The following is a 25,473-nucleotide window of genomic DNA, read 5'->3' on the forward strand; positions in this document are numbered from 1 at the left end:
TACCATTTCATCTGTTTGCCCAATCAACCTTAGCCAGCTCTTCCCTCATTCCTATGTAATTAGCTTTGTTCAAATGTAAGATTCTTATTTGTGATTGGTGTGTGTTGTTTTCAGACTTAATATGGAATACAATTGCAATATGATCACTATTTTCCAGTGAATCTTTTATTATGACCTTACGAATTAACCTTGCCTCATTGGACAACACCATGAGAGTGATTCAACCACCAAGTTGTGGCGGCACAGAGTCGGGCACAACGAGTGAATCCCAGGAGAGCCCCAAATCGGGTACTGTGGCGGGCATTGGGCCAATTGCGAGTCACCCTCACTGGGCATAATCCAGATAATGATATTTAAATCAATCATTACGCTTATTTAAATACGCAGAAGCCACATTCATCCGGCGCCAGGGGGTTAATACCCGCGCCTGTAAGACCTTCAATTGGCGTTTAGCACTAGATTCCACAAGTGTGGACCAGGTGTGCTGGCACCTTGGGGAGTTCTGCAAGCCATTAGAGCCCCTGGTTGGGGACAGGGCACGATAGTACCCCGGCAGTCCCCTGGCACCCTGACACCATGGTCCCAGGCTGTCAGTGGCAAGGTGCCTGAGTGCCAGGTTTGTGTTGTCAGGGTTCAAGGCCTCGGAGGCTTTGCCCATGGAAGGGGGATGAGGGGGGGTTGGAGTTTGTAGACACAAAAAGAATAGGGGAGGTGAAGGAGGTGTCCTGAAAGCAGGAGAGGGGGGCTGAAAAGCGAGGTGTAGAGATCAGGAGCCAGTCCTGCAGAAGATCTCAGCTCCCCAGTACATGAAAACTGCCTAAGTGTGGCCTTGACGGGGACAAGTTCCCCAATACCCCCAAAAATGGCAAAGTGCTGTTAAATAGCGGGGCCAATCTCGGAGCTGCAGCCAAGAAACACCCCGCCAGACGCGCCCAAAACTGGGCATAGAAATGTTCGGGTGAATTGTGCCCTATATCTAAAATAGCTTTATTCCCTATTTGGTTCCATAATATATTTCTCTGGGAAACTTTCACAAAGCATTCTACAGAACCATCTTCCAGATACCTATGCCAATTTGATTGTTCCAGTCCATATGAAGATTAAAGTCCCCAACTAGTATTATTGCCTATGTTGCAAACTCCAATAATCTCTAGGTCAATGATCTGTTTAACAGTATAAGCATTGTTTGGGGTCTTTAACCACTCCCAGCAATGTTTTCTGACCCTTGCTCTTCCTAATCTCCACCCATACTGATATAACTTCTTGATTTTCTGAGCCAAGATCCTTTCTCACTAATGTTGTTTTGTAATCCTTTATTATCAGAACTATCCCTCGTCCTTTTCCATTCTACCTGTCTTTTCAAGCCGTTGAATATTCTGAAATATTTATTTCACAACCTTGGTCACTTTGTAACTATACCTCTGCAATGTCAATTAGATCTAAGCCATTTGTCTCTATTTGTGCCACTAGTTCACCACCTTATTGTGGATGCTCTGCTAATTCAGAGAGTGATTTCAATTTTTTTTTATTGGTTGGTATCTTCCAATCTTCATTTTCCCATTGTATCATTAAATAAGGTCTATGCACAGGCAAAATTCTTATTAGATATTTTTATATCTAATTATGCTACTTGAGACGTAGTACAATTTTAGGCATTATGCAGGTAATTTTACATTCTACCTGCCTGGCGCGAAACTGACAGGATTGAACTGAGCCCCAATTTCACACCATACTTAATTGTACTCTCCATTCACCTCAATAGAGAATTCATTTGGACAGATGTAAAACCAGTATTCAATCAATCATGTGAAATAGCAAATAATAACACTTGAAGTGGCCCAATTTGGATCAGTTAGAATTCTCATTGATTGAATTATGGCACTTGCAAACACTGCTTAAAGGTTGTCGCAAACACTCTTTAATCTATAGTTCCATTTAACTTCTGGATTTTACTGTGGGCTGAATTATACATGCTTTCATAGGGGGCACATAAAATGGAAGGGGTCCCACCACCTTCCTCCCTATTCCTGATTTCTCCCCCTTCGGCAGCCCACCCACCATATTTAAAAGACCAGTTAAGGGTCAATTAGGCATGTTATCATACCAATTGACCCTAAATAATAAGATAATAATAATCGCTTATTGTCACAAGTAGACGTCAAAGAAGTTACTGTGAAAAGCCCCTAGTCGCCACATGCGGCACCTGTTTGAGGAGGCGGGTACGGGAATTGAACCCGTGCTGCTGGTCTTGTTCCGCATTACAAGCCAGCTGTTTAGCCTGCTGTGCTAAACCAGGGTCAATTAGGTATGTTATCATACCAATTGACCCTAATAATACGCTGCCCATGCCATAATACATTTAGTGTGGGCAGCTGAGCGCGAGCGGGAAGCACCATTTTTAACCTGAAATAAATCTAAAAGGGAAGGATGAAGGGGAGGTCTTTATTCGGGGGCTGCCCACAAGACAGCCCTCCCTCAGATTGAAACACCCCCTTCCTTCGTACCCGCTCTTTCTTTTAAACACCCAGCCCCCATTACTGATCCTACTCCTTGGGCTCTGTATTTTATCTGCAATCCCGACAGCTGCCACTGAAGCCTTCCTGGTCCTGCCGGTACAGATTAACCGGCAACCCCGAGGGCAGGACTCCTACCCCTGTGATGAGCGGAAGTCCCACTCAGCCCTGGTTAATGAGCCGGCAGCCAGTTGACTTCATGCCAAGGTGGATTCCAGCAGAGCGTGGCATCCACCACAGTGCGCCCAGTATCATTCAGCTCTGTTACAAACTGCATTGATCAAAAATAATATATTCTACTGTTATGCAATTGAGTTAAGAATGAACATTTCTGCATTTATGAAGTTAATTGTATTTAAAAACTTGGAGAAGAGAATCTAAATAGCCCATAAACCACAGAAACTGATAACCAAAAAATCAATGGCTTTTTTTTTCTTTGCAACACATTTCCGGGTGTTTTTATATTATTAGACATGATATTAAAATTTGAGGAAAGTTTTTCTTGAGCATGTGCTAAACATGGTGGTTTCTGAGATTGTGAATAGTGTGGAAGTTTTTGTTTGAGCTGCACTATCCAAATAGAATACATAACAAACAGGAGGGAAGCACTGGTGTCATTGTATGATGGTGTTCACTGTAATATGTGCAGTTGAACTACTTTAATTAGCTGTCAAGCTGTGCCCTTTCTTTTCTGAACAGGTTCTCCCAATTCCTGGAATCAGATGGATGTCACCAACCAGCTCAGCAGAGCAGGTAAACAAACACAACAGTGAAACAAATCTTATGTATGTTGACTAAGCTGGTGTTTTTATCATGTTTAATATTTAATGCAAACTCATTCTTTTCCAGTACATTGGAATTTCTTTCCTCCCTCAGTTGTTCCATCCTACTGCTATTTAGAAACTTTTAAAAGTCAAGCCTAGTGTCAATTAATAGGACTGGCTTATGTTCTCTCTTACATTTTACACTTTTAATGGTGTCCTATATTATGGGCTTGGATACTTTTGGTGAAAATCTGTAAGTTCATAAAATGGCTTAGTTTTATGCTCATTCATTTTCTTTAGTCAATCTTTACAATGCTTTAAAACTGATTAATTGTGAAAGATTTTCTCAATGCCTGAGCAAGGTATTTTGGAGAACATTAATTTTTGTGTCGCGATCACCAACGTTAAAAGGCTTTTTTACATTAGGATTAACAAGTTAAAACCTGCAAAGGTTCGAATGCTGCTAAATGCAATTCATTATGTAAGATTTCTGTGCTGTTTTTACATATTTGATGACAACATTTATTCCAAAAGAATTAAAACTTTGAGAAACTACACATATAAGAATTTTATACAAGTTTATTAACCAGCCTGCTAAAATAATAATGTTTGATAGAATTTTAACACCTGAAGGTTCCTTGATAACTCTGTTGGTAATTACATTGTGCAATGAACGACACAAACTAAGGAAAGTCATAGGTTTATTGTTTGATCTGTACTTGTTTATGAATTCTATCTGGGATAATTGGAACCAGAGGCATTACAATTAACCTTAGCAATCCTTGTTCAGAAAGGCAAGAAACAAATACCAGCCATAGACTTTGCTACTTATCGCTATGTATGCATTTTGTTGGAATTGCACATACTCATATGTTATTAGAGGGAGTTTAGCCTCAGAATCAAGTTTTGAGTCTCGTTGGGGGGGTGGGGAGAATCATGGTGCAGTGGGGCTGGATAGAAGACCAGCGATAGGTGGAGATTGACAAAGATATCATGGACAGAAAGGCAAATGGAATGTAAGTGGTGCAGATAGTGTGCTAATAGTGGAACATTAAGAGATCGGAATGTATTAATGGCAGAACAAAGGTGAGTAAAAATCAAAGGACAACTAGGAACAGGGAACAGATGGCCCAAGTGGGTGGTGTGAGGGAGAGTGGACAATGGTGAAGGAAAAACAGATTGAGGGAAGAAATAAAAATCAATTGATATAAATAAAAATGGGGTGAAGGTGGAAGCGAGAGTTCACAGTCATAGTTGGTGAACTCAATGTTAAGTACGGAAGACTGTAACGTGCCTAATCGGAAGATGAGGTGCTATTCTTCCAGCTTGCGCTGGACTTCACTGGAACATTGCAGCAGGCTAAGAATGAACATGGGACATGTGAGCAGAACGGTGAGTTGAAACGGCAAGCAATAGGGAGGTCTGGGTCATGCTTGCCGTTCTGGTGTTCTGCAAAGCGGTCGCCCAGTTTAGTCTCTCCAATGAAGATCAGACCACATTGGTATCAGGGAATGCAATGAACCAGATTGAAGGCGGTGCACATAAAATGCTGCCTCACCCGAAAAGAGTGTTTAGGCCTTTGGATGATGAGCAGGGAGGAGGTAAAGGGGCACGTGTTACACCTGCGAATGCATGGGTAGATATTAGGGGAAGAGTGTGAGGTGTTGGCGATGATGGAGGAGTGGACCAGGGCATCCCGGAGGGAATGTCCCCTGTAGAATGCTGACAGGGGAATTGAGGGGAAGTTATAGCAAATATATAACATCAAATATCAAGTATATTATTAAATATCAACACTTGCATTTAAATAGGTTCCCTCACATGGAGGAGATAACTCTGTGCACTTGAAAATTATGGAAGCAATGTGTTAAAAATGGAAAATAGGTTGGAATGAGAATCAAGCAGTGGAAAAGGTAATAGCCATAGAGTTTTATAGCAGGGAAAGAGACTTCTTGGCCCATCGCGTCAGCACTGACCATCAAGCACCTAATTACTCTCATCCCATTTTCCAGCACTTGGTCTGTAGCCTTGATGCTATGACATTTCAAATGCTCATCTAAATACTTCTTGTGAGGGTTCCCGCCTCTACCACCCTTTTGGGCAGTGAGTTCCAGATTCAAACCACCCTCTGGATGAAAAGTTTTCCTCACCTCCTCGAAACCTCCTGTCCATGACCTTAAATCCATGCCCCCTGGTTATTGACCCACTAAGGCGATAAATACCCTCCCATCCACCCCATCTATGTCCCTCATAATTTTTTATACCTCAATCAGGTCTCCCCTCAATCTTCTCTGCTCCAGCAAAGCAATCCCAGCCTATCCAGTCTCTCTTGAAAGCTGAAATGATCCAGCCCAGGCATCATCCTGGTGAACCCCCTCTGCACCCTCTCCTGTGCAATCACTTCCTTTCTATAGTGTGGTCACCAGAGCTGCACACAGTACTCCAGATGGGGCCTAACCAGCATTTTATACAGCTCCAACACAACCTCGCTGCTCTTATATTCAATGTCTTGGTTAATAAGACAAGAATCCCATAGGCTTTCTTAACCACCTTGTCCTGCTGTCTTCAGAGATCTGTGAACCTGCACACTAAGGTCCCTTTGATCCTATGTACTTCCTAGGTTTCGACCAGTCATTGTCCCCTGCCTTGTTAATCCTCCCAAATGCATTACCTCACACTTTTCATTTTTTTTTTTAAATTTAGATTACCCAATTATTTTTTCCAATTAAGGGGCAATTTAGCGTGGCCAATCCACCTACTCTGCACATCTTTGGGTTGTGGGGGCGAAACCCACGCAGACACGGGGAGAATGTGTAAACTCCACACGGACAGTGACCCAGAGCCGGGATCGAACCTGGGACCTCAGCGCCGTGAGGCGGTTGTGCTAACCACTAGGCCACCGTGCTGCCCACCTCACACTTTTCATGATTAAATTCCATTTGCCACTCTTCAGCCCATCTAACTAGCCTGTGTATACCACCCTGTAATCTAAGGCCTTACTCCTCAGTGTTTACCACACCACCAATTTTTTGTGTTATCTGCTAACTTACTTATGATACCTCTTACATTCACATCATTTGAAAGATGTAAAGGAAGTGGCAAGGTAGAAATATTTTTTCTGTAACTTTAGCATTCTGCTGTATGATGTTAGAGTATAGATGTCGGAATAGTTTGCATGAAATTCCTTTATTCATTATTTTAATGGAGATACTGTATCAAAATAAACAGGACAATGCCCTATTAAAATAATAGAGGAAAGAATTTTATTCAGTTGCATCAAATGGTCATGCAATAATATCACAAAGTGCCTAATTAGCAACACATAAGACAATGATTATAAGAATGTACATGTTTTTGAAAGTTAGTGAATAAAATGAACAGTTGTATAATTGAAGCAACCGCTAACTTGTGCAAGCTATTCTTATGTACATGTAAAATAAACTATTATTTTTAATATTTCTATTTCAGTAGCATATTGGTAATAAAAACTTGGTGTAAAAATCTATTTATTTTTTTACAAACCTTATCTGTAGTTAATAAATCATAAAACCTGAAGCTTAAAATTAAAGTAAGGAGTAAGTTTGATTTAGAACGCAAAACTGATTTATAGTGTAGTATATTCAAACTGCACCAGGTAGTAAAGAAATCCATATGTACCTGGCCGACCTCTGGTTGCATCTAGTATTGTCTCGTTGTAAGTCCTCATCGAAACCTTTGTACCTCTATTTATTTTTCATCACTATTTTCCATAATCTGTTGTATTTAAAGTAATGACCTGGATTTTGCAATCAGTTGCAAAGGAACTACATTTGCCATTCACCATACTGACAACAATCCACAGAGACTTTGTGGGCTCTTGAGTGGAGAATTGAAGTCACCAGGTCACAGATCCAGCACACGTTCTCTGAAGTCGATTTGTAATACATCTAAGTAGGGAAAGCAACTGCATGATTTTGCAACCAGTCAATTTGAAGAATCCTCAAGGACTCACATAATGGGGTACGTTTTCCAGTCCACGCGCCGCAGAAATCATAGTGGGCAGGACAGACCATTTAAAGGCCTGTGGCCCCCATGGCAATTTCTGGTCTCTGAGAGGGCTCAACTGGAAAATCCCACCCAATGGGTGCAATTGTCTCAGAAATTGTCAAAAGTCCTATTTCAGGTGGGGAAAGCAGTGTTTAATCCGCCAACAGCAATAGTGACTTTTTCTGCCTTATTGTGCGACATTTCGTGTATAAAATGAGCAGATATGCCATATCGCTGGTGGGCGGCCTCTTTCTCACCTGCCCCACCATCACCTCAGTGCTTCAATGATCTGGGTACCATATTTAAAAACTGCCATTGCACACAGCTAGCATACTTCAGAAGCCACTGGGAACACATGGCTGTCAAACCTAGGACACATACAGCGCCAAAGTTCACTGACACCTCCCTTGAGCGCCTACTGGATGCAATGTTCTACTTCTATGCTCTGGGCGAAGACACTTATCCAAACTGACCAATCCAGCAAGGGAGGTGGTGGCAGTGGTGGTCAGTGCCAATGTCTGCAGAATAGTACAGGTATCCAGTGCCACAAAATGATGAATGATCTCTACCGTTCAGCCAGGGTACGTTACTCTTCTCATCACTCACAACTCCCAAACTCACAGACCCATCATACATCTACAGGTACCTCACTCAACGTCATCTCAAGGAACACCACCATTAACTCTCCCACACATTCACCTCCCTTGTCCCACTCACCATTCCATGCATCCTTATCATTTTCCATGGCATGGATACTGTTTGCATTCTCTCCATCTGTCTCATTGCAGGACAAGCTGGCACACAAGCGGTAGAGATCCCACAGGTGGAGGGATGCCAGAACTCAAAATCCTCACAGACGTGGAAGCGAGAGCAACTCAGCTGGCCAATGAGAACATGGACTGTTCCTGTGCTGATGGCGAGGTCAACGGCGCTCAAACAAGTAGGGATCCTTCACTGCAGCATCCATCAGACAATCATGCTGTGAGTGATGTCTCATACTTCACCAGCTCCTGTCATGCAGTAATGACCTTTTTTTGTCAAGGACATCTGAGAAGCAGCCAAGGAGGTTCACGAGTGAAATTGTCGACAGCATCACAGAAGTGGAATTCACAGACCTCGACATCGAAGACACATCACAGCGCTCACACAAAGCTTCCAACATCATAGCGACAAACACCTCGATAGGACTTAGTTCTAGAGTAGCCTCAGGGCCACAGTCTGGTGAGCACATCGCACTATACAATCCACAGCAGGTGGAAGCAGGGGAATGCAAGGGTGTTGACACTCGGAGGTCTGCTGGAGGCCAGGAATCTGATGAGCCCCAGTCAGAAGACAAACCTCATGCCTTTGGAATGTACTGAGCTGGCATCACAAAGTTCAGTCATTTTTCCTGTGTGCTCTCTGCACCTTTGAGGTGCATCCCTATACTTCGCTCAATCAAAGTGTGAGTTGCAGCATGAGGCTCGTTGTATCTTGTCTCTGCTGCACTCAGTGGCCTCCGCATGGGTGTCATCAGCCACCTCTTCAGGGGGTAGCCCTTGTACCTGAGTAGCCAACTCTGCAGCCTCTGTGGAACCTGAAAGGTGTCAGGGATCTGAGAGCAGCTGAGAATGTAGGAGTCGTGCACATACCCTGGCAATCAAGCACAAACCTGCTGGATGCATTTGGTATGGTTGCAGATCAGCTGAACATTCAGTGAGGGGAAGCCCTTGTGGTTCACATGGTTGACAGCTTGATACCACAGAACTCTGACTGCCATGTGGGTGCAGTCAATGGCATAAGGAAAACCAGAGACCTGAGCAAATTCTCTGTCTCTTGTTTCCTGGCTTGTCTGATCCCAGTCAAAATGCACAAAGTTGTGTGCCCTCATCAAGAGTATATTCTTGATCTCTTGGATGCATTTCTCTGGGGAGGCTTTTGAAATCCCGCAGAGGTCACAGGTGGTGTCCTGGAAGGAGCCACTTGTGTAAAAATTGAGCACAGTAGTTATTTTCAGCAACAATGCTGGTGGATACCCTCAAAGTCCCCATGGTGCCAAATCCTGCAGCAGGTGGCAGATGTGACCAACCAATTTCCTGGACATTCTTCGGTGACACGGGTTCTCAGACATCTGCGGGTAGGTAGACCTGAGGTTTAGCGAGGCGCATATGATTGATGGCTCTGTGAGGTTCACCATCTGCGTGTGTAGCAGTCCCTGTCATTCCTTCCTCTTGATAGTTCTGTACCTTTGGCCAGCCAAGCACTGCCATTGAAGTCTTCTTCTTGTTCTTCTCTCCCATCTATAAGGCTACAGGTTCCTGATGGTCTCCTCACTGCAGTATCATAGTGATAGAGTTGGGCGGAATTCTCGAAGCCTCCCAGCTGCATGTTTCCCAATGGCGGGAGGTGACGTGCTGTTCGCTGGCAGTGGTATTCTCTGCTCCTGCCCCCGTCAATGGGAATTCCCATTGAAGTCATCCCACAGCGCCAGGAAACCCATGGGCAAGAGTGCACTGCTGGTCGGACAAGAGAATTTTGCTGCTAGCGAATGGTCAGAGAACTCCAGCTTTGATGTTTAGCATTTGTTTGTTAATGACCACTCTATGTCCATTCATCTTCTGTAGCTGCCCCTCAAAGCCCATTGACTTACGGCCTGGCCACAACATTGATGCCAAGTCTCAGTTCAATGCTGGTTGGGCAAGACCCCACAACACCTCTGCCCCACACCATTTGGCTGAGTGGCAACAGTTTTGGCTATTCGACAGCATCCTGAGCTCTCATCTCAGGTGCAGGCATTGTCCTAACCTTCACTCCAAGGCCTTGCACTCAGATCCATAAATGGCGTTTGTCAATAGGCACTTCAGAATAAACCAAAGGATTAGGAACACTCGCCTCGGGCAGTGTTCCATGACCACCTTTTTGTAAGGGGATATTGTAGCTTGTCCAGTTAGGCAATGGTACTGCCACACTACTGCCACACCATAATAGTCATTGAATTTGGAAGCCTGTGCGCCAAAGGGTTAAGTGCTGAGCTGCAACCGTTGACACTGTCACACATAGGTGCTGCTTGAGTGGGCACAATTGCATGACTTTTGTGACTCCAAGCATGCCAATTGAGCTCAAGCTAAATGGCCTCATCTGCAATGGTGTGCTGATCATTGATATGTTTTTCCATTAGTCCTGTCCTTGACTACATCCCAGCTCAAGATGCAACCCCCTTCTGACTGCGTCGAACCGTCAGTCCATGCTGATTTCCCACCCCGACCCACTGAAACCCAAGACCTGGGCGTTCCATCCCTTCACTCTCTCCAATCCTTCAAAACAGCACTTGCCCCAGGCTTCTCTTCCCTCTCTCCAGCTCTTTCAAGAAACCTGTGCCCAGCACCAGAAGGCAGACTCAAAGAAACTGCTGTGCAGACTTGCTTGTGAGCTCCCCTCAGAGTTCAACTCACCAGGTGCATACCTTTTGAAACCAGTCGCACATCACAGCATTCTAACATCATGCCACCATGAAACTTTAATTTGATGTGGGGTTAGGATTCCAGCGAATGATATACTAATATAGTATAATGACGCTCTTAACGTTGAACAGTGTGGACCACGACCCACCGTTTACAGGATCACCTCCTGTATTCACGCCTCTGATAAATGCATCTAAGGCCTTCTCACAATATTTTCCACTTAGAAGCCACCAAATCCACCCATTGCGAAAAGGAGCAGAAAATCCCAGCCATTTCTAAACCAGGAAGTATAAATTAGATTTAAAACATGTACAGAAAGCATAATGAAGATTGGGAAAGAAATATGGGATTAAGAGAGAGAAAAATAAAATGGACAGAAAAATGAAAAAAACTTTTAAAAGCTCTAACGTTAATTACGTTTGAAGGAATGAGTCTCTACCTTTTTAAAATAAAATTTGCTGGGTCAGAGAGGTCTCAGAGCAACAATTCTGACTCACCACACTATTAAAAATTCACCTGCACCTGAACACACCAGCCCTAACAGTTTTTGACATTTTTGATGAGTAACTAATGGGTAAGTACTGCAATTTCTAATGCCCGTCAGCAAAACTAAGGAGCTGGTCATTGACTTCAGGAAGTAAAATATCGTACTCACCCGTCTTCATCAATGGTGCCAAGGCAGAGAAGGTTGACAGCTTCAAATTCCTGAGTGTGCACATCACCAACACTCTGTCCTAGTCCACCCACATCAACACTACAACCAAAAAAGCACAACAGTGCCTATATTTCCTCAGGAAATTCGGCATATCCACATTGACTCCTCCAAATTTTTACAGGTGCACCATAGAAAACATCGTATCCAGCTGCATCAATATAAACAAAGATCAAGTGAAGGATCTGTATGGTTCATGGTTACAATATGTGCACCATTTAATCACAAAGGCATCAGATCAACAAATATTTCTGTTTGTAATAAGAAGCTAATTTCCACTCGAGATTACTAAAATATTTCAGATCTTGAATAATCCAATTACTAGAAATACATGAGTACTGCTAATGGTGAGCACACTCAAATAGGACAAAATTGGTAATATGTGTAAGAAAAGAAATATGGACAGACTAAACAAGAAAAATAATTTGAAAATCGACCGTAGGTGCATAGAACATAGAACAGTACAGCACAGAACAGGCCCTTCGGCCCTCAATATTGTGCCGAGCCATGATTACCCTACTCAAACCCACGTATCCACCCTATACCAATAACCCAACAACCCCCCCCTTAACCTTACTTTTATTAGGACACTGCGGGCAATTTAGCATGGCCAATCCACCTAACCCGCACATCTTTGGACTGTGGGAGGAAACCGGAGCACCCGGAGGAAACCCACGCACACGGGGAGGACGTGCAGACTCCACACAGACAGTGACCCAGCCGGGAATCGAACCTGGGACCCTGGAGCTGTGAAGCATTTATGCTAACCACCATGCTACCCTGCTGCCCTTGTTAGTTTATTAATTTACTGGATATGGGCGCCGCTGGTTAGGCCAGCATTTATTGTCTATCCCTAGTTGCCCTCGACAAAGTGGTGGTGAAGTTGCCTTCTTGAACTGCTGCAGTCCCTTAGGTATAGGTACACCCACAGTGCTGTTAGAGAGGGTACTCCACGATTTAGACCCAGTGACAGTGATGGAACGGCGATATATTTCCAAGTCAGGATGGTCAGTGACTTGGAGGGGAACCTCCAGATGGTAGTGTTCCCAGATATCTTCTAGAAGGTAGTGGTCATGTGTTTGGAATGTGCTGCCTAAGAAGCCTGGGTGAGTTCCTGCAGTGCATCTTGTAGATGATACACACAACTGCCACTCTTTGTTGGTGGTGGAGGGATTGAATGTTTGTGGAAGGAATAACAATCAGGTAGGTTGTTTTGTCTTGGATGGTGTCAAGCGACTTGAGTGCTGTTGGAGCGGAACTCATCCAGGCAAGTTCCATCACACTCCTGATTTGCACTTTGTAGATGGTGGACAGGCTTTGGGAAGTCACAGTTACTGGCCATAGGATTCCTTGCCTTTGACCTGCTCTGGTAGCCACAGAATTTATATGGTTGGTCCAGCTAAGTTTCTGGTCAACGGTAATCCCCAGGATGTTGATAGTGGGAGATTTAGCAATGGTAATGCCATTGAATGACAAGGGGTGATATAGCTTTTATATTACCAGACAACATTTAGATGACTTGCATTTCCCATGCACTATTGAGCAGTCCACAGTGTGTTCAGAGATTGGTATTACCATGCTTAATTGTTAAACAAAACTGATCAAAGTTATAATGTAATAAATTGCACATCTTAGACATGCTTGTACCTCACCTTCTGTGTCATAGTTGAGAATATTTAATGTGGATAATACACCTTCCTGAAACAGATGATGGTGCTGTATATAATTAATAAACATATCTATATATTTGTGCAACCTTCCTCTAAGAGAGAGCTGCATCTGTATGTCATAGACCTTCCTACAACAGGTCCCATGTAGGTTTATATTTTGTTATTTGGAAATATGAGGTGTGAAATTTGGTGATGTGTCAAAAATGATATTTATGATTAAAAGACAAAGACAGATAAAAAATCCACTTTAAGGTATATTTTCAAGAATAAATATATCAAAGTAAGTCATATTTTTAAACTCGAATGCATGAAACTCAGCAGGCAAATTAAAGATGAGCCAACTCCCAAGAGATGTCAATATCAACGGCCACATTATAAATCCTATTCATACCAAGCAGGTGGTGCACGTAACATAAGCTGCAGAACACATATAGTTAAAATAAAATAAAAACCATCCCATTCTTCACTAACTGATTCAATATAAAAATATGATTAGATTTCAATTATGTGACAAGCTCCATTACACCAAAATGGAAGTTTGATTAAATAACGAATATTCATCAATTCCAAATTATATTATATTTATAGACCTCTTTATTGTCAATTTTCTGAAATGGATTATCTCATTAAGTATCTCCTGCCATTAAGCAAAAAACATAATTATATTTCTAGAGATTGTATCAGGTGATATAACTAATAGTTTTTACAATCGCCAACTCCAATACATTCCAGTGATCTGGTCTGTCATCAAGTGAGATGTTTATTAATCAGGACAATACAGTGGGTCCATGTGGAGAGTTAGGCAAATTCTCTCTTCTCAGCACTGCTAATAAGCTTTAAAGGTTCAATAAGAATTAGCAGCTCAGGAAACTGGTGTGATAACTGACCACGTCGTATTTTAATATCTGCGTCAATGATCAAAGATGTTCAGGAACTAGGAATTTCAAGGTTCTTTGCATATTCAAGTGTGAGATGAGTTAGTTGTTGCAGAAACAAATTGGATGATGTAATTCAGTATCAATGGTGCTCATAATATGGCTTGGGGACCATTTACAGCTCACTTCAATTTTACCTATGTTCCTCAGAAAATTTATGTAACTCTGGGGCCTTCCAATAATAGTTTGCACAGCCATGGAATACTGACCAGGTGGAAATTCAAGGCCACAATTTCTTCCTGTCTTGCTGAAGCATAAGTAGGTTCAAAGCTGTTAAACACCAAGGTTATTTCAGATATGAAAGGACCCTATTGGAATGCAATGATTTGATAGAACTATTGGTTAAATACTTATTCCTTTCGATTTTGGGGCTAAAGTATCTAATCTCCACTTCACAACAACCCACAGTGCAATCAGAAGCTCAGTATGGGGAAAAGTGCAATTCCTATTGTAGCATTACCTTGATTATGGGATTAGTTGAAATTTTGGTCTTTGGCAAAAGGTTTAGGAGTAATAGTGATGATGTTGGGTTTTTAAAATAATATTTCTTTCTTCAAGCAGCATTAACTGAATAAATGTTAAGATAGTCTGGCTTCATAAGTCAAAATGATGAATTATAAATTAAAATTTGTGATTATAAATGATGACAACACTTCCTTGGACAACCCCTTAATATCTTCCCAGTGACCTAAAATTGATTTTCAGACTTACTCTGATATCAACCTGCAGTTAATTTACATTTTTAATCTTATGCCAGGTGTCTGCTTGACCCCACTGACCTAATACATTTTATCCCTTGACAAACATTTCCAGGCAAGTACTGGAGGTCTTTGGTTTATCTTGGGTGTTAGTGTTAGCTTCATACCTGCCAACCAGAAAATAAACAATCTTCCTTTTCAACATTCACTCTATGCTCTCATTATGTAGACCTCCAAAAATAATTTAGCATCTCGGGATTGGGCGGGCAGGAGGGGATTAGAGGAATTGTTGGGGAGGAGTCATGGTGCTATCTTTACTGCCCGCACCCCCCCCCCCCCCCCCCCCCCCACACGCCACCGCCAACATTGTAATAGGCACATGTGGAACATGATTGTCGGCTTTAGCCTTCAAGAGTCTCATTAAAAGGCAAAAGCTGAGTTCTGAGTAAATAAGTCAACATCAAATGAATGCACTATTTAACTGGGGGACTCTAGCATGTTAAAGTGGAATAATGGCACAACTCACAGAGAAAATTCACCCTTTAAGATTAATTATTTTGTCCTGTCTTTCAATTTTGTTTTATTCTCTGCTTTCTAGGGGTTAAGCATGCAATGGGTCTCTGATTTCTTTCTATGTTTCTTTTGCCATGACAATGACTGTTTTTACTGTCTTTGGAATCAACTGGCACTGTGCATTAATAAATTGCTAGCACTACTGCTTCTGATTTTAAACTTCATATAGGTGAAATGAAATGAAAATCGCTTATTGTCACAAGTAGACTTCAAATTAAGTTATTGTGAAAAGCCCCTAGTCACCACATTCCGGCGCCTGTTCAGGGAGGCTTGTACGGGAAGGTCTAAAGCATTGCTATACAATCTATTGGTTAAAAATGATTAACTGTCAAATTGATGCCAGCATTTTATTCTCTATTACCAACTTTATCTTTACTTAATATTAATGACAAATACATTTCGGCAATACAAGCTTTGCAGTGAGTCCTTCTGCAACCCACAGTTTGGCTCAGTTCCAGAATCTCGTGGTAATTGCAGATTAAGTGCTCAGGAAGAATAATCACACTTGAAAGGGAAATAGGCAGCCCATGATATTGGTACACCAGAAACGCATAAGACTGATGATTGCTGTAATTTTACCTCTTATGAGATCATATGTGGGCAGGAACGTTAACTGCCTTGGACTTTTACTGCCGACTATATCAAATTTCACAGTTTGTGTTAATGTTCCAAATTATTATGCCAATTACAGGCCAACTGACACAACTTGGACAATTAAAATTAGAAAGTGGGACTCTGAAAGTGGATGTCAAGTCTCCAGTTGAATGTCCTTGTTGCTGCCCACAGCGTTTAATTGCTGCATGGCGGAGCTTTTTGTACAGTTTCTGACCGACTTTTACGTTGGTGCGGGGGAGGGCAAGCAGTACACCACCATCCAGATGCACATCCGCCCTACCCTCCATCATCATCATTTCCATTCGTAACATCCAGCCCGATGTGTGGGAGTTGAGTGAGCAAGACATCATTGTTTTTCAAACGCCAGGACAAGTATGGGATAATAAATAATCTTTTTCTTTTAAATTCATAAAACAGCTTGCTGACAGGATTATATGAATTGGAACAATCACTCTGATGGTAAGAAATATACACATCACATACAAAACACATTGATTACAGATGTTAAAGACACACAGGACAAGATTTTCCCACTGCATTGCGCCTCGTGCCAATCTGGATGCGCCAGCATCTGCTCCCGATGGTGAGATCTGTATCTCACCCAAAAATGGTGAGAAGCTTAATTAACCTAATTTGCATTCATTTCAATCTCATTAATGAGATTGAAGTCAAATGCAGCAATCTCCCAGGGGTCACCTGATTCCTCAGCGGGAAGTGATGGGGCTGTTGTTTAGTATTCCTCGACAAAATCAGGAACTTGGCTCAATAGATACCGAGGGGAAGTGAGGAAGTGAATGTCCCTCTCCATTTACTGGCAAGCAGCTCAAGAGCTCCGGATCTGTTGCCCCAGCTCTTGAGTAGGGTGAGGAGTCCTTCAGAGGGGTTGGGGATGTTCGTGGGGTGGGGGGGCTGGAGGAGTGCAGTTCTGGGATTGCTTCTGGGTCGGGGGTGAAGGCTTTTGTGACTGTGAGGCCTTCGAGCCATCTTTAAATATTGTGGAGACCTTTAACAGGGAAACCACAGCTGCAGCTTGTCCCACCAAACACTTCCAGGACAGAGCCTCTGTTGCAGTTCCCCTCATGAAATTCAAACTCATCCCTTTTGACTCTGAGCAGCCTCTAGCTTCACAGCTGATGGTGATTTCAAAGGAGGGATTAGCCTTGTTCGTTGTGAGAGCACTCCATCTTGCTGAACTCTCAAGTGCCTCCACGAAGGACAGGATGAAGCACCGTCTGAGAGGATGATTAGTGGACTGTATGTTCAGCAACCTTTGATGCCTGAACACTTTGCCTGTACTCTTGGAGCATCAGCACCACAGAGGCAGCTGCCAACAATCAAACAGTAAAGAGTAGCACTTCACCACTGAGGACCCTCTCGCAGCCAAAGGATAAGTGCTTGGCTGAACGGATGACAGTTGAGCACAACCCCCTTATATTGCTGGCAGAGGACTGGGGTCTAGGGGTTCCTGATCTGGCTGGGAGTGAGTGTGAAATACGAAGCCAGCACAATAGCCTCACTGGATGGCACTTTGAGAGATGGCTGGACAGTCATGGTAAGGGTGGGGGTGGGGGGATGAAAGACCTAACTGATTGGTGGTCTCTCTCCTTTGCCAATTCTTGCCAAATGCAAGAATGTTTGCTGTTGTTGATCTCGTGGGGGCTGCCCCCTCTGTGCTTGTTGCAGCTGAGGTGGGCAGACACCGAAGAAGATGCAAGATCAACGCAGGCTGGAGGCAGCACCACATGTGCAGGGGGCTGCCGTACACCCTCAAGAACTGTTGCTTCACAGTGCCAGGGTCCCAGGTTCGATTACTGGCTTGTGTCACTGTCTGTGCGGAGTCTGCACTTTATCCCCATGTCGCCATGGGTTTCCTGCGGGTGCTCCTGTTTCCTCCCATGAGTCCTGAAAGACATGCTTCTTAAGTGAATTGGACATTCTAAATTCTCCCTCAGTGTACCCGGACAGGCGCCGGAGTGTGACGACTAGGAGATTTTCACAGTAACTTCATTGCAGTGTTAATGTAAGCCTACTTGTGACAATAATAAAGATTATTATTATTAAGAAGTGGCTGCCCATTAGGTTGAGAAAGGGGTTAGAAGGGGAGGCCAGCAGCATGCCAGGGTGTTGAGGATTTGTTGGTCCTTCAATGAGCTGACAGCTTATACTGAAGAAGACTGCTTCTCAACAGAGATAGTGCGGCACCTGTGCCATGTTTTCGTGGACATGGCACGTTGTGGAGGAGGAGGACACCCGCTCCCGGTGGCCGTGAAGGTCACTGCACCACTAAATTTCTACACCACCAGTTCATTACAGGGCTTGAGTTGGGACCTCTGTGGCTTTTCGCAGTCATCTGCCCACAGGTGCATCCGGGAGATAACGTATGCTCTGTAAGCCTGGGCATCGGACTGTATCACTTACGACCTGGATCAGGCCCACCAAGGTGCTCAGGCTGTAGGATTCGCCATCATGTCCCAGATGGCGCAAGTCCAGGGATCATTGATGACACACATGTCAGCCTGCCGGCATTGGGGCATCAGGGAGTTCCCTATATTTACAGGAAAGGCTTCTACTCCCTGAATGTTCGGATCGTGTGCGACCACCGTCTAAGGATCATGTGTGTGTCCGCTACCCTGGGGGTGACAACTACATCCTGGGGCACTCGGAGAACCCCAGTGTCTTTGAGAACCACCCAGAATAATGGGTTGGTCATGGGTACAAGGGATATCTGCTGAGGTCATGGCTGATGACGCTGTTGCAGAGGCTTGAGATCCGTTATAGTGAGGCCCACACTGCCACCCATGCTGTTAATGAACAGTGCATCAGACTGCTCAGAATGTGGTTCCGCTGCCTGGACCGCTTGATGCTCGATCAATGACTCCAGAAGCGAGATTGGATGACAATTGAAGGCTTTATTGGACTAGATGTTTCCCCCAGCAGCGCAGGAACAGAATGCAGCTGCTAGGGAGACACAGGCTCTTATACTCCGCCTTACTGGGCGGAACCAGCAGGCAGGCTTCACCAATGATATTGCTGTCTCAGGTACCTCCCACACCAATGGTCTTACAGCATTAACCTGGGTACCGTAATACCCCTAATACCGACTACCACACTGCTCTGGTGGGGCTCTACACTACAACTCACAGAAGGTCCCCGCTTTGTGGTGGTCTGCTGTTCCCTTCACAATCTGGCACAGCAGCGGGACAACATGCTAAATGAGGAGGAGGAGAAACATGTGGCCTTGTCTAAGGAGGAAGACCAAGAGCAGCTGGAGGAGGAGCCAGAGAATGGAGGGCTGGCGGCGGCAAGGGTCCGACATGCAAGGAGGATCGAGGAGGCCCTCATCTTCTCCAGATTCCAGTGAGATGAGGTTGACCATCAGGTCAACAACCCCCCCCCCCCCGAATCCCCATCACACCCCCACCTTCCTGACCACCCTGTCCCCTCCAAGTGCCTATGTAACATCACTCCAGTGTGATGGGCCTGTGTTGACACTGCCAGCGGGTCCCTATACAAGACAAGTGTGTGCTGATCACATGCTGTGAGGAAAGCTCTGCTGCTCCTCAAGATCTGATAAATTCTGACTCCTGTCTGTCTGCTGACAGCGTGCTCACACCCATCATTATGACAGAATCTGCTTCGGAGTTTTTGATCTTGGACCACCCCAAGGGGGTGTGGGGGGGTTAGCGAGGGGAACCTGGGGTGGGGGTGTGGGCAGGCCTGCTGTAAAGACTAATGTATCAGAGTCTTCACATGGATCAGGTGTGAAATGTTTTAATGGAGAACATTTTAATGCAACAGATATCAATTCCCCCTAGCTACGGTAAGTGACCTCACCAGTGCCCACTCAGTGCTCCTCACTCGTCTTGATCCTCAATGGTCTACTATTACATCTCGTTGTGTCCCCAGGAAGCACGTCAGAGGTGCTGGTGGCCTGCAGCTTTCTCCGCTCGATGGACTTTGATGCCCATGGTGGACATCCTCTTGAGGGCCGGGAGCCGCAGTGCCCCGGCCCACTTACCAGTGACACAGGCACCACCACTGTCTGGATACAGAATTGGCTGGCCGAAAGAAGACAGCGAGTGGTAGTGGATGGAAAGTTTTCCGCCTGGAGGTCAGTGACCAGTGCTGTCCCACTGGGATCTGTTCTGGGACCTCTGCTCTTTGTGGTTTTTATAAATGACTTAGATGAGGAAGTGGAAGGGTGGCTTAGTAAGTTGCCGATAACATGAAGGTTGGTGGAGTTGTAGATTGTGTTGAGGGCTGTTGCAGATTACAATAGGACAGTGACAGGATGCAGAGCTGGGTTGAGAAGTGGCAGATGGAGTTCAACCTAAATAAATGTGAAGTGATTCATTTTGGAAGGTCGAATTTGAATGCTGAATACAGGGTTAAAGGCAGGATTTTGGAAATGTAGAGGAACAGAAGGATCTTGGGGTCCACCTATATAGATCCCTCAACGTTGCCACCTAGGTTGATAGGGTTGTTAAGAAGGCATATGGTTAAGATGGCTTTCATTAACAGGGGGATTGAGTTTAAGACCGTGATGTTTTGCTGCAGCTTTATAAAACCCTGGTTAGACCACATGTGGAATATTGTGTCCAGTCCTGGTCGGCTCATTATAGGGAGGGTGTGGATGCTTTGGAGAGGGTGCAGAGAAGATTTATCAGGATGCTGCCTGGACTGGAGGGCATATCTTATGAAGAAAGGTTGAGACAGCTAGGGCTTTTCTCACTGGAGTGAAGAAGGAATAGAAGTGACTTGATAGAAGTGTACAAGGTGATGAGAGGAATGGATAGAGTGGATAGCCAGAGACCTTTCCCCAGGGCGGAAGTGGCTGTCACAAGGGAACATAATTTTAAGATGATTGGAGGAAGGTATAAGGAAGATGTCAGAGGTAGGTTCTTTACACAGAGTGGTGGGTACGTAGAATGCACTGCCAGCGGAGGTGGTGAAGTCAGAGTCATTAGGGACAGTTAAGCAACTCTTGGACAGGCACATAGACAGCAGTAAATTGAAGGGTGTAGTTTAGGTTGATCTTAGATTAAGATAAATGGTTGGCACAACATCATGGGCTGAAGGGCCTGTATTGTGCTGTACTGTTCTATGTTCTATGCTCGCCTGTTCTGCCGACTGCCCTTAAGATGGGTCAGTGTCAGGTGGGGGAAGATTAAGAATACCAAGAAACCGCCTTAGTCTCCTTGGTGGAGTCCCCGGGATGGGCTCCAGCATTTCCTCCTCATGAGGGTGCCCAAAGGGCTCTTGGGACTCCATAGGATGGAGTGAGCTCCGAAGCCTCTGAGTCATCTGGCACTGCCAGTCCTGGAGGCTGCCTTTGCCTACACCATGGTGTCAACACGATGGTCCTTAGTGACTGGACCACAATCTGCAGTGTCTTGACAATTCCACCTGTGTCTGAGACATATTCCTCAATGACTGGAACACGATGTTGAAGCCCTCAGTCATGGTAATCACAGACTGAGCTGAGCACCAACTTGCACATCACCATTCAAGGCACTGATGTTGTGCTGCAGGTTTTCCACTGCGGTTGCCAACCTAGCAGTGTTGGTCTGGGTGCCAATCCCGGCACCATCTCCTGTGCCTGAAGGCTTTGGGACTCCTCTAATCGCCTTTGTAGTCACTGGAATGTTGCTGACACCCCCTGCTGAATGTCACGGCTGTGAGCTATCATCTGTAACAGCTCTGGGAGAACCTTGTCCCAAGGCTCCACATCTGGCTGGGACCCAGCTGAGTCCTGGGATCCAGATACCTCTGACTGCTGTCTCCCTTGGATATTCCTGCCTCCACCTGATGTGTGTCAGCAGCTGTGTGGTGCTCACCAGATAGTGACCCCAAAGTCTGTCCACTACTGTTGCCCAGCGAGATGTGTGTTTCTGCGCTGGTCGAAGGTGCGGGTGATAACTGTGACTAATCACTGGTGTTCTCTTCAGAACTCTCATTCAAGGTGTTTTCTTGGGTGGCAGGGGTGGGTGGAAATGACTCCGGGTCGCCCAGCATCATCAGATGGCGATCCTGCAAGACAATGGACATTGGTCAGTTAATAGTCAGTCAAATGGAAGGTACTCTTGCGGGACATCAACAACTCACTTGAGACAGACCATCTGGATGAAGGGACAATGGATCGTCACTTCTCTTGCGCAAGCCAACTTGTTGTTGGTTACTGTTTTCTCCTCGGACAACCCTATGATCTCCAGCGTCCTTTCCTCATAGAGGGTGAGGACTCAGATCTCTGGCAACCCACCTCCCCCATCTTCGTCCTTTCCCTCTTAGTATGGGCTAACTTCTCCTGCGAGACAAAGAACTGAACTGAACGCCTGATGGGTCGGGGGAGTCTATAGCAGTTGCATGTGTGGACAATGCACCGAGACAGTAAGGGGTTGTGATGGTCAGTGCCAGGGGCCTCCCAAACCCGCTTTGGTCTCAAAGCAATATCGCAAAATAAATTGTCTTTTTCCAGCGCATGGATCATCATTCACCTCCCACCCCCACCCATTGGAAGAAAAAAGCCTCACTGAAGTTCAATATGCACCTTTTAATATTATCGAAACTTTAATAATTATCTTTTTTTTAAAATAATTTTTATTGAAAAATTTTGTATTTATATAACAACAACGAACCGTAATAAAATACCAACAATAACAATAATGATAGCAATCTTAAACATTCGCCATTCCTCAATGAACAACAAAACATATTAACACCAACTTAAATTAACACAATGTTAAGTTACATAACCATAGAAAAAATAGAAACAATAATAAGGAACACCCCCGGGTTGCTGCTGCTATTGACCAAGATACCTATCTTTGAGCCAGGAAGTCCAGAAAAGGCTGCCACCGTTTATAGAACCCTTGTATTGATCCTCTCAGGGCAAATTTGACCCTCTCCAATTTTATAAATCCCGCCATGTCACTGATCCAGGTCTCCACACTTGGGGGCCTCGCATCTTTCCACTGCATCAAGATCCTCCGCCGGGCTACTAGAGACGCAAAGGCCAGGACACCGGCCTCTTTCACCTCCTGCACTCCCGGCTCCACCGCAACTACAAAAATCACGAGTCCCCACCCTGGTTTGACCCTGGATCCAACCACCCTCGACACCGTCCCCGCCACCCCCTTCCAGAATTCTTCCAGTGCTGGGCATACCCAGAACATATGGGCATGATTCGCTGGACTCCCCGAACACCTGGTGCACCTGTCCTCACCCCCAAAGAACCTACTCATCCTAGTCCCGGACATGTGGGCCCGGTGCAGCACCTTGAATTGGATTGTCACATTTACAATTACACATTTTGCAGAGGCAACTCCCTAAGGTTTAACCTGTAACAAAACCAACCAAACGTGTCATGTTTTAAGGAATTATAACATCATAGAATTATCTCTGTTTTCCTCCTCTTCTATCCCTTTTCAATCTCTGAACCGAACATCATAAATTTCAATGCTTTTCCGTGCAACAAACACAATTTTTGAGGTAAATGGTTGTAGCGTTAAACTCCAAATAAATGACCTGAGGTTATTTGTTCTAAACTTTTCTAAAAATATAACGTGGTCAGTATAGGCTGATATCTTCCCTGAACAATTGGTCACATCCACTTCAAATTGTTGAAGAGCTAGCACAAGAATGAAAGCCCCTTTGATATTCAAGTATTTTCTTTGATGTGTATTAAACTTCCCAGAAGAGGAGCAAACAGGCTTCTACAAACCAGCTTCTCCCTAGCTGGCGGTTGGCACCTGGGCAACAGGGGTTATCCATTGCGGTCGTGGCTGATGACGCCTATCCAGCGGCCACAGACCGATGCGGAGACCCACTATAATGATCATGCCGTGACCAGGCACAAGATCAAGCGGTGCTTCAGCATCCTGAAGATCCCATACAGGTGCCTGGACTGCTCTGGAAGGGACCTCCAATATAGCGCTAGGAGGGGCACTGGAGCGCTGAGCACTGGCTGTATTGGGGTTCATGGCCCATGACAAGCCCGGACCCTCTTCCCAGCACCATCCCCCGCACCCCTAGTGCCCCCTCTGCAGCCAGCCCAGACCAACCCATCCCTCACACCCTCTGACAGAGCACCGAGGCAAGTTGTAACGTAGTTAATATGTGTTTATTCTGAACATATATATATACAGATTAGTCCCCAGCTTCTTTAACTGTCTTATGTGCTGCCCCCATGCTAACCTAATTGGTGTCTACCTTTCTGGTCTTACGGGCCCCAACGCTACATCTAGGTGGACCCCCATCATCCTTAATGAGACAACTTTGCATCTTGATACTTCTATTTCCCCAGTGGAAAAAAAATCCTGACTTCTGAGGAGCTGTAGCCACCTGGGGTGGCCACGTCCCGATTCCAAAATGGATACTCGCAAAGAGTGCAGGGAGAAATGGCACTAGAAAAACAAGCAGGTACAAGGTTTCCTGTGGATTGGAACTTACAGAGACCAGACAGAACTGAAACTACAAGCCATTAGCATAGTATAGAGCTATCTTCGGGGACAAAAAGAAACATTGAAACAATCGGTACCAGGACAGACTCCCCGGCGCCAGTGGAGACTAAAACAAAGGCAGGCCAACGGTTACCTGGTGCCCGCCCAGCGATCGGGGAATCACCCCTTTATTGGAGAGAATCGATACAAACAATTGGGACATAATCCAATTAATTGGGACCAAGTCCAGGGTCCGCCCAGAAGGGCGCGAAGCCATGTGGACTATAAAGCAGAGTCCCCAAGGTCAGTTCGCTCTCTTATTCTTCTTTGTCACCTTCACCTTGGCCTTTGGCTCTCAGCGACGGGAGGCCCACCAAGCACCAGCCAAGTAAGTCTAAGGTCAATGCACGTTATGAGATAGGCGCTCCTAGCTACTGTTCTATACCAGTTCGAAGCCAGCAGTGTCAGAACTGGACAACGGCCATTGTTCCTCTGACTGAGTGGGCCCCCCGAAGCTAAGTATCGGCTTTTAGCAGTAGTTGTAGTTTAGCGAGTAGAGTTTGTGCATGAGTAATAATTGACTGTGTGTGTAAATAAATGTGCATTTATTTCAAACTTACTAACTGGTGTATCGAGTCATTGATCAGTATTCGGTTTTGAACCTTGTGGTGGTATCAGAAAGATACCTGGCGACTCTCGAGCAAAGGTAATTAAAACAGAGCAAATTAAGGGAAAGCATAACGAGCAACAGAGTATAAACCGTTAGCAAGTTTTATGCTACGTTGTGTTTTGGATCCTGTGTGAGTATATTGGGTACCTTACAGTCTTGGAAGAGAGACTTGAAAATCAAAATTGATGAGGAGACATGAAGTTGTATCTGGGATTATGCCAATTAAAGTTTGGTATGTAACAGAATGAAAAAGATTGTTCAAAATACTACACAGTTTGCACATTGGGTTTGAGGCACAGGTTTAATCCTGCTTTTCCCCCGATATGCCTAAAGTGCCAGGTAGTCAAGGGTGATTATATACATTGCATATGGACATGTGTCAAAATTCAATCCTATTTGTCTGGCACAGTAAAGGAGCT

At 44.7% G+C, this 25,473-nt stretch overlaps 1 protein-coding gene across 2 annotated transcripts in view; it reads left to right on the forward strand.

The window, feature by feature from the left end:
• Positions 1 to 25,473, forward strand: part of LOC119951722 (BTB/POZ domain-containing protein KCTD16-like) — a 48,606-nt gene that overhangs the window by 19,923 nt on the left and 3,210 nt on the right. Inside the window, exon 2 of one of the 2 annotated variants that reach the window (XM_038775016.1) lies at positions 3,213 to 3,266. The exons of the other annotated variant lie outside the window; for it this stretch is intronic. Coding sequence (XP_038630944.1) covers positions 3,213 to 3,266 — 54 coding nt within the window. The remainder of the gene's footprint in view (positions 1 to 3,212; positions 3,267 to 25,473) is intronic. 2 annotated transcript variants of the gene reach the window in all.

This window comes from Scyliorhinus canicula, chromosome 17, assembly GCF_902713615.1.
Source record: "Scyliorhinus canicula chromosome 17, sScyCan1.1, whole genome shotgun sequence".
Taxonomy (NCBI): Eukaryota; Metazoa; Chordata; class Chondrichthyes; order Carcharhiniformes; family Scyliorhinidae; genus Scyliorhinus; species Scyliorhinus canicula.